We start from the raw sequence: 14,220 nt of genomic DNA, 5'->3' as shown, positions 1-14,220 counted from the left end.
ATATATTTTGCGGCTGCAGCCTGCTGACAGTCTACTGCAGAACAAGCTAAACTCCATATTATAATGTCTATGAATTTAGAATGGGCCAAAATACAGAAGCTTTTATGGTAATATAAAGGTGTCCCAGTATTTCCCATATAGTGTAACTGATTTAGTTAAGTCTCTTAATTTCAGTTACTTAACAAGCTTTTATTTTAATACACTAAATTATTTCTTCTTTTTTTTCTTTTCAGAAATGAAAATATTATAGGATTTCTCCTGAAATCTATGAAAGAGGTGAAGCACAAGCCATCCTGAAGAATCTCCAGAACACGCAGGAATTGTTTGATACATTTAACAGACAGAGGAAACAGAGGAAAGTCCTGACATGGAGGAACATCAGCACTCTGTCAAGAGTTTTACTAAACAGAGTCATCTCAAAAAACACCAGCGCATTCACACAGGAGAGAAACCGTATCACTGCTCAGACTGTGGGAAGAGTTTTACTCAACAGAGTACTCTCAAAAATCACCAGCGCATTCACACAGGAGAGAAACCGTATTACTGCTCAGACTGTGGGAAGAGTTTTAATCAACAGAGTACTCTCAAAATACACCAGCGCATTCACACAGGAGAGAAACCGTACCACTGCTCAGACTGTGAGAAGAGTTTTAATCATCAGAGTAATCTCAAAAATCACCAGCGCATTCACACAGGAGTGAAACCGTATCACTGCTCAGACTGTGAAAAGAGTTTTACTACACAGAGTACTCTCAAAAAACACCAGCGCATTCACACAGGAGAGAAACCGTATCACTGCTCAGACTGTGGGACGAGTTTTAATCAACAGAGTCATCTTAAACTGCACCAGCGCATTCACACAGGAGTAAAACCATATTACTGCTCAGACTGTGGGAAGAGTTTTAATCAACAGAGTACTCTCAAAATCCACCAGCTCATTCACACAGGAGGGAAACTTTATCACTGCTCAGACTGTGGGAAGAGTTTTAATCGACGGAATACTCTCAAAATTCACCAGCGCATTCACACAGGAGAGAAACCGTATCACTGCTCAGACTGTGGGAAGAGTTTTACTACACAGAGTAATCTCAAAATACATCAGCGCATTCACACAGGAGTAAAACCATATTTCTGCTCAGACTGTGGGAAGAGTTTTACTCAACAGAGTGATCTCAAAAAACACCAGCGCATTCACACAGGAGAGAAGCCATATCACTGCTCAGACTGTGGGAAGAGTTTTAATCGATGGAATACTCTCAAACTGCACCAGCGCATTCACACAGGAGTAAAACCGTATCACTGCTCAGACTGTGGGAAGTGTTTTTCTACACAGAGTGATCTAAAAATACACCAGCGCATTCACACTGGAGAGAAACCGTATCACTGCTCAGACTGTGAGAAGTGTTTTTCTACACAGAGTAATCTCAAAAATCACCAGCGCATTCACACTGGAGTAAAACCATATCACTGCTCAGAGTGTGGGAAGAGTTTTACTCAACAGAATCATCTCCAAAAACACAAGTGCAGTAACACAGGAGAGAAAACTATCCCAAATTTGTTCCACGGCAATTAAAAGTGCAAATCCTAAATCTTTCTGACAGAACACCTTATCCTACACTAATGTATTACTCTGTCACTTGGGACTCGTTCCACCAGAAACAAACATGAACTGAATTTAACAATGGATTTTACAGGTTCAGCAAAATTATTTTTATCCAGGGATGATGTTTATTGAATTTCATGTTATGTTTTCTTGAATGTTTGATATTCCAGAACATTCTTCGTGAGACAGAGCTCAGTTTTTAGGGTAGTTACAGTAAGAGTTCAGCTCTGAAGAAGTGAATGTCTTTCAAGTTCGAACTACGGCATTGCCAGAGCTTGCTCCAGACATTAGATTAGCATTAGATTAACTTAGTCTTTAACATTTAGATGTCATAGTTGTTAGGAGTAGAGTAGGATTCTTGCAACTAAATGATTTTGTTGCTGAAACACCCACTTTACCTATTTTTGGTGGCCTAATGTAATTTAATAACTTCCCCCATCTGAACACACACATACCACAAACCCCATCCAGGATGCACTGGAATTAGAATAAAAGCCTTTGATGACTCTTTTCACAAATCAAACCTAAATTTAAATGACATATCTGAGTTTTTTATCTCTCCAGTCCTCTCAAGAGACCTAAATGCTAGTTGGGTAAACCTTGTACATATTCCTCCAGCATACAGTAATTCAGACAACCGTCAAACTTTGGACTTCTACGACCTATAATAGTCACCATCTGTGACTGTCTCCCAAATTAGGTGGACCAACAGTGCCATCACCAGGACGAAAACCTGACTGCAAATATAATATAATATAATTCAACTTGCTAAAATCTACAGAAATGCAATCCACAAAGAGTTGGTTTGGCTTGGTTATTCCTGCAAATCATTGAGAAAATAAGACTCATTTAGCTACAAGAAATGTTCAAAGCTTTGGATTCCATTCCCAGCCTTGTAAGCTGAAATTCTGGTGTAAACTGATCTCTCTCACACACATCATAAATTCTGATCAACAGGCTATGAGCCAGGCGAAGAGAATTTCTCACAAAGAACAAATAAGAATATACATTAACTAAATAAAAAGTTATTTTACAGAATATTTACTAAATAATATGCCACTTCTGGTATATGGGTTTAGATGCTGTCCTGATTAAATTTTCATACACAGTCAAGTCTGAATCAACAAGGTTTAACTAGCATTTAATAATTTTGCCTTATTTGGTTATCAGTGGTTTAACAATGTTTGTATTATCTTTTCAATTATTTTATTGGGTTGAAATAGAAACATGACTCTTTGTTTTCTTTTTGACAAGGTACCATCCTTTGTTTCTAATTTCAGGATTATCTTGAATGTTAGCAACCTATTTTTAGGAAAAACATATAATTTACATTTATTGTGAATCAATTCTAAGATTGTTTTCCTTGAATTTATCCTCATGAATTGGTACGCTGAATATTGTATTTTGATCCACTGTTTGATTGAGTTGTCTTTTGGTTTGGTCTAATAATTAAAGAAAATTGAAAACTTAGAAATTGCTCCAAAACCAATGAAAACACAGACACGTAGGTTGCTCCTCCCCCAAAGCCCACAGAGCCAATGGTAGCCTTAAGGTCCAAACAGATTTAGCCAGAGAGTGACAGACAGAGTAGTGGTGGAGAATAAAAGTGGAGAGTGTCCAGGATTACGGATGGATCCGTTTAGTTCAGTTCAGTCTTGAGTGGTAGTTGAGGAGTTTGGAGTTTAGCTCCTTTAGTTTAGCTTAGCATTTTAGCTTCAGTTTAGCAATAGCTTAGCATTCTTAGTGCTCATTTAACCTTCTTTAAGCATATTAATACTAGCTTTCTTAGTTAAGACAACTACAGCAGTTTTACGATCTACGAAGCCACGCATTATGCATACAAAGTTTCAGCTGAATAGAGATCGTCAGACTCAACCCAGAAGCCACCAGTCTGGAAGCGACCAGCAAGCCAGCTGAGAGCGAAGGGATTTTCCCGTGGGTTCTGAAGGGGCTCCGTGCTTACACCAGGAAGTCAAACCATCTTGCAGACAGACTCACGTGATTCTTTCTCAGGGTGAAGAAACAGACGACTACGCTACAGACGGACGGCACCAATGCAGGCCCACTTTAACGTCTCAGAGTAAGGCAGAGCTGGCAAATGGTTATGTGCTGGTCATGGTTTGGTTGAATCCTTTATAAATCTCCCTGTAGTATAGATAACTTCTTTTCAGTTGCTTGGTTGTAAATAAGAACCGGCTTCGTAGACTTAAAATAACTTAGTTCATCCTTTAGAAATCCCCACTTTATAATTTCCATTAATCTGACAAGTTATTCCTTTCTATACCGATATTATAACATGTTTTTATTTTAATTCTCATTTACCTTCATACACTGTGATTTTATATCTAATGGCTACATTTGACATTTTAATGGATTATTAACTCGTATCTGTGTGATTTAATAAAATTCTTTTTATATTACAAAACCTGTAATTTCAGTGTGTTTTCTGGATAACTTGGTTATGAAAATTACTGTTCCCGGTAGAAGAAGACACGCCCCTGAAATGTCTTGTGTTACTAATTAATTGATTATTAATCTAATTTAATTAATTTAACATCTTAATTAGCACCAGGTATTAAACTGCTGAGCTCGCTACTCAGCAGTTTAATACTAATACTACTAAGATTTTTATTTATTTTTTTAATATTAATTTAGTGAACAGGAAGGTTTTAAGTGGTGTGCATTTTCAGGCTAATTGGCTCGCAGGATTAGCTACTTAACCTAGCTAGCTAACCCATAGCTACCATAGTTTACAGTATTTTTGATAGTCAGCTAGCTAAAATCAAAAACAAAATTTAAGGCTAATTAGCTAGCAGTTAGCCTTTTGTCCGCCTTTAATTTAAGATTACAGATTTCAATTTAGTTTCGCATTCTATACATGTAAGAATGCATGAAAACATTCTGTCATTCTGCCAGATTTCTGAAGCTTTTTATAAAAGCACTTCATCAATATCTGCTTCTTGGCACCCTCCAGTATCACAATTTTTTTGATGTCCATACAGTCTTAGGACATACAGTTTACAAGACAAACAAAGAGGATAGAAAGATGAGAGCACGTTCTGGCTCTCATTTTCTTTACAACCATCTTTATACCACTTTCTAGGAGGGACAGACATTCTAGAAACATCCATACATGTTACAGTCATCTCTTATTTGTGCCTAGTCATAAAAACGTGACCAAAGTGTTGAGTTAATGTTCTAAAATTTAGGGTGTCATGTTCTCTTAGAAAGGAAGTAAAACTAAGATTAAAGGGTAAAGTCTGGAACAGATAATTAAACGTGTGATCACGCAGGACACTGCAAATAGGGCATATTCAAAATCATACATTTAGTTTGAGCACAGTGTTAAATCTTACAACACTGTGTTCAATGAAATACATCATTTAAAAAGGGTTAATAGTCTCAATTTCTCTCACATATTGTTCTTGATTTATTTCCCTTAATAAATGAAATCATCGTTTAAAAACTGTTTTTTAATGTTTTGTCTGATAAACCCTCATTTCATATAATTGTAAGTTATATCAGACTGTGAATTTTGTTTAATAGATGATAAATGGCTGGCTGACTTTATCAACACTACTTTAAACTATGAATCCAAGTATCTAGCTAGCTAGATACTGCTAGCTAATTAGCCTTAAATTTTGTTTTTGATTTTAGCTAGCTGACTATCAAAAATACTGTAAACTATGGTAGCTATGGGTTAGCTAGCTAGGTTAAGTAGCTAATCCTGCTAGCCAATTAGCCTGAAAATGCACACCACTGCTCCTCCAAGATGGCTGGATCCAACTGCCCAGTCTTTTTTCATTTAGCAGATGATGCCTTTTGTCCGCCTCTAATTTAATTTGATTGGTTGTTTCTAGTGCTGGACGATATGGCCAAAATTTCTATCACGATATATTCCTTAAATTTCGGTCGATACGATATAATTTCGATATCGATATAAATACTTTGAAGGCCTCAGAAAACTGCTAAGAAGCCCTGCAATCCCTGCAGCACTGCGAATTTAAATTATTATATAACTGTGTATTTGCACTTTTTGTATGGCATCAGATACCCTCATTATATGCACATCTATCTATCTATCTATCTATCTATCTACCTATCTATCTACCTATCAATCTATCTAATGGAAATCTGTACCTACTACTGTCTGAAAATTTAATTTAAGCCTTTGAAACCTCCTTTCACAAAAACTTTAATACTTTAGAAATAAAAGTAGTCAAAATAAATCAATGCTCAATATTATTTGCATATAGCAAAATAATAACATGACATCCCTGTCAAACATAAGCCTATATAACTATTACCAATAAAAATAACTTTAAATTACAACAGAGGCAGAACTTCTTATTCTTTGTGGACAAATTTAACAGATTAAAACAAAAGTGTTTCAACTAGGATATAGAATACAATAAGCCTTTATATACGTAAAAGCAACAAGATTTTACCGTCAAATAAACAAACCTACAGGCTTTATCAACTATGAATAACTTAGTTACAACATAAGCTATAAAGGTGCTTCAGTCAGTATAAGAAAAATATTGTATGTAGTGGAGTTGCTTGAAGTGGTGGAACAGTTTAGATGTATTAACATTACCGCTGCTGGTCGGCTGCACTCTCCGGCACAATTTGCAGCAAAGCGAGCGGGCCCGTGGCCGGCCTCGAGGACCCTCGGCCGAGCGAGGGGACCCGCGGCCGGCCTCGAGGACCCGCGGCCGGCCTCAAGGATCCGGGGCCGACCGAACCGAGTCTACCTTAGCCTTGGATCCGCTCGTCCCGGCTCCGTTTGTCTCCAGCGCGAGACATTTTTGCTGCGTAGCGAAGCAGATCCGAGCCTAGCCATTTTAACCTAGCCTTGCCTAGCCTAGCCTATTTGGCTACGTGCCTGTGTGGTTACGTCATCACGCACTGACGTAGCCCAGCTACGGGGGCTGAATGTGTTGAGCTCTGCGGCGAGCTGACGCCAGTAAAAAACGCCTGTCCGTGATTCTAATACATATCGATATACCACAAAACTGATATCACCGTTATTGAAACATTTCTTATCGCGATAAATACCGATATCGAATTATTGTCCAGGCCTAGTTGTTTTTTCTGAATCAGTCACTTTTTTTTTGCCCTCAGAAAACTTTAGTGTAAGTAAAACTACCATCTGCCCATTTCACAGCTTCTGCTGCTCGGATAAAAGACTCAAAGACACCTCTTCTTCTTATTAGAAAGCCATTACAAAACCTTTTATTTGACTTCATTACTTTTATTATATTTATTTCACATCTAAATCTAAATTTTTTGAGAAACCTTTATTTTGTTTTTGCTTCTATATTGGACATTGTCCGATCCAAACAGCATAAAAGTACTTGCACTATACTAAAATATTCTTATTTTTTACATTTCTTTTGGTCAATTTTGACTACACGTCAAATTAAAAGCCCCACAAATAACCCACTCTCATTTTTTGGCAAGTCTGTGCTTGAAGAAGATTCAGTTTAGAACCAAAATGTTGCAACACCAGACTTGCTCTACAGAAAAATGTTTTGTGGTCGACCCCATTTTAAACAGAGGGATCAAACCTCTTAGCCAACCAATTTGGCCATTCAACATGGGGGTCCAAACAGGCATGAACCTCATCCCCATCATGGGAGAGGAAATACACCATCTCTTACTGCACCTGTAGGGATAGAAAAGGAAAATAGGCCAGTCATCCCCGTGGGGTCCAACTCCAGATGGAGATGCAGCTATAAAGGCAGCAGCAGATACATTTCCAGGGGCAGTTATCTGAATCCCCCTGATTAATTTTTCCAAAAGCCTCAAACTGGAGGAACAGGAAATACTGACAGGTCTTAATAATCCTCCTCATTTCACCCCAAAATCTCTCTTAGGTTCCTAACACAATTAGAAAAATCATAAGAGCGGACAAATATGCAGTAAAAACTTACCCTGGAACAATAGTGAAACCCCTAACCTCAATCTAGAGGAGCAGCAGTCCCTACTACAATTACGCTGTGATAACTCCATTATCATCAAACCAGCTGATAAAGGCAGCGCCACAGTAATTATGGATAGGGACGCCTATATAGAGGAAGCAGAAAGACATTTAAATCAGGAGGAATATTATAAAGAACTCCCTGCACCTATTTTTCTAGAGACAGTTCCAGAGTTGCTACTGTGCACCAGCTGCTTTACTATCTGTGGCTTTCTCTGCGATACTAGTGTTCACTCTCTCTGCTTTACTATCTGTGGCTTTCTCTGCATTGCTACTGTGCACTCTCTGCTTTACTATCTGTGGCTTTCTCTGCATTGCTACTGTGCACTCTCTGCTTTACTATCTCTGGCTTTCTCTGCATTGCTACTGTGCACTCTCTCTGCTTTACTATCTGTGGCATTCTCTGCATTGCTACTGTGCACTCTTGCTGCTTTACTATCTGTGGCTCTTACTGCATTGCTACTGTGCACTCTCACTGCTTTACTCTCTTTGGCTCTTACTGCATAACTATCTGTGCCTCTTACTGCATTCCTACTGTGCACTCTCACTGCTTTACTATCTCTGGCTTTTTCTGCATTGATACTGTGCACTCTCTCTGCTTTACTATCTGTGGCTTTCTCTGCATTCCTACTGTGCACTCTCACTGCTTTACTATCTGTGGCTTCCTCTGCCTTGCTACTGTGCATTCTTCCTGCTTTACTATCTGTGGCTTCCTCTGCGTTGCTACTGTGCACTCTTGCTGCTTTACTATCTGTGGCTTTCTCTGCGTTGCTACTGTGCATTTTTCCTGCTTTACTATCTGTGGCTTTGTCTGCGTTGCTACTGTGCACTCTTGCTTCTTTACTCTCTTTGGCTCTTACTGCATAACTATCTGTGGCCTTTTCTGCATTCCTAATGTGCATTCTTCCAGCTTTACTATCTGTTGCTTTCTTTGTCCCGCTAATGTGCACTCTTTCTGCTTTACTATCTGTGGCTTTTTCTGCGTTGCTAGTGTGCACTCTTCCTGCTTTTGTATCTGTTGATTTATCTGTGTTGCTACTGTGCACTCTTGCTGCTTTACTATCTGTGGCTTTCTCTGCGTTGCTACTGTGCATTCTTCCAGCTTTACTATTTGTGGCTTCCTCTGCGTTGCTACTGTGCACTCTCACTGCTTTACTATCTGTGGCTTCCTCTGCATTCTTCCTTCTTTACTATCTGTGGCTTCCTCTGCGTTGCTACTGTGCACTCTCGCTGCTTTACTATCTGTGGCTTTCTCTGCGTTGCTATTGTTGTAGAAAAGAAAATGAAAGGTGGGCTACCCCCACCTCTCGTCCGGGGTACAACTCCCCTACGTGTTCGTTTGATAGAGAGAGTCAGACAGGTGGAGTGAAGTTGAAAGCAAACCAAGTATTTATTACAAAGTACTGAATATTCAGGAGAACTAACACATGAAAGACCGTCTAACAGCCGTCCCAGCATAAGTTCTGACCCCCCTCTGATCTGACTCCATGTTTATACCCAAAATGACGTAAAGCCTGTTGATGAGGCGTTGTTAAAATCATCTCATGTTAGCATGCGTAATTTCACGTGTTGGCACTCAAGTTTCCCAGGTTTGATCAGACCACTAGTGTTTGGCCTTGACTGTATCTAGCTGGACAGTGTGGCATTGTCTCAGGACTGGACTGGATCCAGTTCAAACAGTGTGATATTGTTTTAATAATTACACAGTGTCATCCTCCCTATGTGCGCGTGTTCTCATCCCGCTTTGGGAGATGAAAAACAAAGCACACACAGAGTGTAAGGCTGCACTGTTTGTCCCTAAGTCTCTTTTGTATCAATTCAATTTGTACAGAGTGCACTTAGCTGATGATTGATTGTTAGTCAGAACCCTGCAGTAAACTAAATGCTTCAGGCGTAAGCTGTATGCGTACCACAATGGGTTCTATATGTTATATGTTACTGTGTTAGCAGCGCGTGGTTAGTCCGCCATATAATAGATCCTATGTGTTAATATACGCCTTATGTATCATGTGGGTTAATTTGTCATAATAAGGGTGGTGTTAGTCACATGCTTGATCAAACAGTGTTTTACTATAAAGAATATATTGTGATTATTGGTTAATCTTTTATATAAATGCGTGTAAAATACACTGTGAGTAATAAAGATGATCAAATACAATGTGAGTATTGGTTATGCATATTGAACACAAAGTTTCACACAATGATTATGTAATTATAGATACTAAGATAAGTGATCATAACTGAAAGATATTTGTCAATAAACCCAACGTATAATAAACAGTTACTATTCAATTCCCGCTTTTGACGTATCAACCAGATACGTCACTACTGTGCATTTTTCCTGCTTTCGTATCTGTGGCTTTCTCTGCGTTGCTACTGTGCACTCTTTCTGCTTTACTATCTGTGGCTTTTTCTGCGTTGCTACTGTGCACTCTTTCTGCTTTACTATCTGTGGCTTTTTCTGCGTTGCTACTGTGCACTCTTTCTGCTTTACTATCTGTGGCTTTTTCTGCATTGCTACTGTGCACTCCTCCTGCTTTACTATCTGTGGCTTCCTCTGCGTTGCTAGTGTTCACTCTCTCTGCTTTACTATCTGTGGCTTTTTCTGCACTGCTACTGTGCACTCCTGCTCCTTTACTCTCTTTGACTCTCACTGCATTCCTACTGTGCATTCTTCCAGCTTTACTATCTGTGGCTTTCTCTGTTGCTACTGTGCACTCTTGCTGCTTTACTATCTGTGGCTTTCTCTGCGTTGCTACTGTGCACTCTCGCTGCTTTACTATTTGTGGCTTTCTCTGCGTTGCTACTGTGCACTCTCACTGCTTTACTATCTGTAGCTTTCTCTATGTGGCTACTGTGCACTCTCGCTGCTTTACTCTCTTTTGCTTTCACTGCTTAATTATCTGTAGCCATTGACAGTATATATTAATTTGACCAAGCCATCCCGCTGATTTCAACGGAGCCAGGTGAGGCCAATCGTGTCACTTCCTGATCGGCTTCTCGTGGGGCGTTAACCGGGAAAGTGAGAGATTGCGCAGGCGCCAGCATGACGTGAATCTTCTGCGTGCCGTGCAAACAACCGTACTGTTTATAGGAGCTGCACAGAACTATTCACTCCAAAAAGAACACAGTGAGAACAGCTCCATTCTGTCCCAGAATGAGGCTTTTATTGAATGAACAGCAGATATAGACTAGAATTACTGATAGCCAATATCACAGATTTACTGAAAAATATTCATAGTTTGTCAATATAACAAGCATTTAGAAACTCTGTAATGATTATTATTAATGTGTAATATAAACTTTAGTTCTATCTATACATTATAATTCTCATGGCCTATCTTACTTCTATTTACTACTATCTTACGTGGCTTTTCTTGCTTATGGCTCCAATCCATGGGAGAACCTGAAAACAGCTTAATGTACTAAATCAGTGAACACCCAAATAAACTCATTCATTACTCTTCATTACTACTCTATACTACTGTAAGGATGAACTTATACTCCATTAGGAAGCGGTACGTTTTACATAAAGCTTTTTTTCTTTTCATTGAAACCTAAGAAAATCATTATTGAGTATTTAAATATTTGTTAGGTCATTTGTCTTTGGTGAAATTAATAGCTAAAGGCCAGAGTAAACCTACAGGTCAAATGCAAACATAAACATTGTAATACCTTGTAGTGTAAAGCCCTTAAAATATTAATAATATGAACCGATCTACAAATGATAATTATGATAAAGGACATTCCAGAAACAATAACAACAAAACAATATAATACATGATCAACTACACAGTGCACAAAAATGAGAAATAACCATGACAACTTGTAGGAATTCATAAAATGGACACAAGCAGGTACCTTGATGTTTAATTTTATTAATCACTTCAGCTTCATCAGCTGTTTTACAGATGTTTAGAATAAATATACAATTAAAGTGAAAAAGGGAGAGCAAAACGTAACTAAAGAAAATACAACAGAAATAACATTGTATTATATTTGCATAATAAGAGGTTACTTTGACCCTGTTCGATGGCAATCGGCTCCATACTTTTGAATTTAAAGGAGCAACTTTATTGGTTATTGTTCAATTACTGGTTTAAAGACACCCCTAAAAGAATGGAAGTGAATGGACAGCTTAGCTCAAATGGTCCTCTCATCCCACAGCAGCACACATACGGTGGCACGTTTTGGAAGGGAAAAGCTGAGGGCCTGATAGCAACCACCTAGCAATGCCTTAGCAACAATCTAGCAACTGCTTAGCAACATATTAGCAACCACCACCGACATCATGGCACCCACCTAGCAACACCTTAGCGACTGCCACAGACACCATAGCAAGCACCTAGCAATGATTATAGCAAATGGTGGGACCCACTTTAGCTGTGCAACCATCCTGCGTTTTCTTCAGGAAATGTACTTTTGTAGTTATTCTTAGCTAGCTAGCTAAATGTTAAAACACGCCATTTGCCGTTTTAATTATTATTATTTTTAGCTATTGTTAGAAATACACTTTAATTTTTTTTTTCTATAATCAGTAACTTTACTATAATTAATACTAATCAAGCTAAGGAAGTATAAACAAATGCATTACAAATAAAGGTGTGATAGTACGGTAGGCAACATTGCTTGACATAAAGCTTGCCCCACTGACCTAGAAGCCAGCTAAAGGGAAGGTGTTGACATGTTATGGGCAGAGTGGAGGAAGGAGGCTGAAACATTGGACACAAACTCTTTGTGTTCTGTAAAATACTTATCTGTTTTAACAGTCCGTTACTTGCTAGATCTGGCCGTTAGACGTTAGGTTGTTAAGCAAACTGTACTTGTAAGACAGAAATAAACTGAGACAGACAACTTCTGATCAAGACCAGCCAGAACCAGTTTTTAGGAACTGACCAGGGTGCCTTCCTCCATGACCTTGACGTGGGTTTTGTCTGTAAATGCTCATGTCTGTGAAATAATCTTTGAACTTCTTCTCTTGAACTCCTTGTAAGTGGAACTCGGTCCCAGAGCTCTGTTTTAATAAATAATTAATTGCTGAAGATAAAGTATCCTGTCTCTCTCTAAATTATCTCTACTTTGGGATTCCATCAAAAGAATCCATGGAAACGCACTGGAGACGGCGCAGAGGGTAGTGTGGTTTTCCCAACACCATCCTAACTAACATACAAACAAAGCATTTGCTGTTTTACTGACCATTATTATTCTTAGCTAGCTAGCTAAATGTTTAAATAGGCCATTTGCTGATTTACCGATCATTATTATTTGTAGCTAGCGTAGCTTAATCTCCAGAACACAGCATTTGCTGTTTTACTTACCATTATTATTGGTAGCTAGCCTAGCTAAATGTCCAAACACTGTGTAAAGCTTTGTGTAAAACTTTTAAAGTTTAACCTGACATGGCCACTAATTCTGTAAACCCTTTATAACTGGTTGACTCTCCTTTGGCAGCAAAAACCTCAACCAAACATTTCTTGTAGCTGCAGATCTGACCTGCACAACGGTCAGGAGGAATTTTGGACCATTCCTTTTCACAAAACTGTTTCAGTTCAGCAATATTCTTGGGATATCTGGTGTGAATCGCTCTCTTGATGTCATGATGCCATAGCATCTCAATTGGACTCTCCAGAAGGCGTATTTTCTTCTGTTGAACCCATTCGGTTGATGATTTACTTCTGTTTTGGGTCGCTGTCCTGTTGCATCATCCATCCTATGTTGAGCTTCAGTTGGCGGAAAGATGGTCTTAAGTTTTCCTGCAAAATGTCTTGATAAACTTGGGAATAGATTTTTCTGTTGATGACGGCAATTTGTCCAGACCCTGAGGCAGCAAAGCAGCCCAAACCATGATGCCCCCTCCACCACATTTCACAGTTGGGATGAGGTTTTGATGATGGTGTGCTGTGCCTTTTTTTCTCCACATATAGCATTGTGTGTTCCTTCCAAACAACTCCAAATTTTGTTTTAATCTGTCCACAGTATATTTAGCCTGCGTTCTTGTTTCATGTTTTCCTTATTGTAGATTTGTCAACAAAAATGTTAGCATGTGCCAGAGATTTCTGTAAGTCTTTAGCTGACACTCTAGGATTCTTCCTCACCTCATTAATCATTCTGCACTGTGGTCTTGCAGTTATCTTTACAGGATGACCACGCTGGGGGGAATAGCAGCAGTGCTGAACTTTCTCCATTTGTAGACCATCTGTCTTACCGTGGACACATGAACATCAAGGCTTTAAATATACTTTTGTAACCCTTTTCAACTTGATGCAGGTCAATTATTATTGAATATAGGTCTTCTGAGAGCTCTTTTGTGTGAGGCATGATTAACATCAAGCAATGCTTCTTAAGAACAGCAAACTCAAAACTGGTGTGTGTTTTTGTAAAGCAGGGCAGCTTTAACCAACACATCCAATCTCATCACATTGATTGGACTCCAAGTTGGCTGACTCCTGGCTCCAATTAGCTCTTAGAAAAGTCATTAGCCTAAGGGTTCACATATTTTTCCACCCTACACTGCGAATGTTAATGTGTTGTGTTTAATAAAACCATTCAAACATATTTGTTTATGTGTATTAGACTGTGTTTGTTTATTGTTGTCACAGATGAAGACATTTTATGACCAGTTCATGCAGAAATC

The 14,220-nt window shown here is 38.8% G+C and overlaps 3 protein-coding genes across 4 annotated transcripts in view; 2 read left to right on the top strand and 1 right to left on the bottom strand.

Annotated features, from left to right (window-relative positions):
* Window positions 1–3,340, top strand: part of LOC125801678 (zinc finger protein 160-like) — a 289,977-nt gene extending 286,637 nt beyond the window's left edge. Inside the window, exon 10 of the mRNA XM_049478476.1 lies at window positions 337–3,340. Within this exon, the coding sequence (XP_049334433.1) occupies window positions 337–1,573 (1,237 nt within the window). The 3' untranslated portion in view covers window positions 1,574–3,340. The remainder of the gene's footprint in view (window positions 1–336) is intronic.
* LOC125801449 (zinc finger protein 239-like) overlaps window positions 1–14,220 on the bottom strand; it is a 155,456-nt gene that overhangs the window by 32,132 nt on the left and 109,104 nt on the right. The window lies entirely within an intron of this gene.
* The window catches only part of LOC125801359 (zinc finger protein 484-like), a 126,855-nt gene that overhangs the window by 9,980 nt on the left and 102,655 nt on the right, over window positions 1–14,220 (top strand). The gene's annotated exons all lie outside the window — the stretch shown is intronic.

Source organism: Astyanax mexicanus, chromosome 4, assembly GCF_023375975.1.
Source record: "Astyanax mexicanus isolate ESR-SI-001 chromosome 4, AstMex3_surface, whole genome shotgun sequence".
Taxonomy (NCBI): Eukaryota; Metazoa; Chordata; class Actinopteri; order Characiformes; family Acestrorhamphidae; genus Astyanax; species Astyanax mexicanus.
The sequence above is the reverse complement of the archived record's forward strand: the minus strand, read 5'-3'. Positions and strand labels throughout refer to the sequence as shown.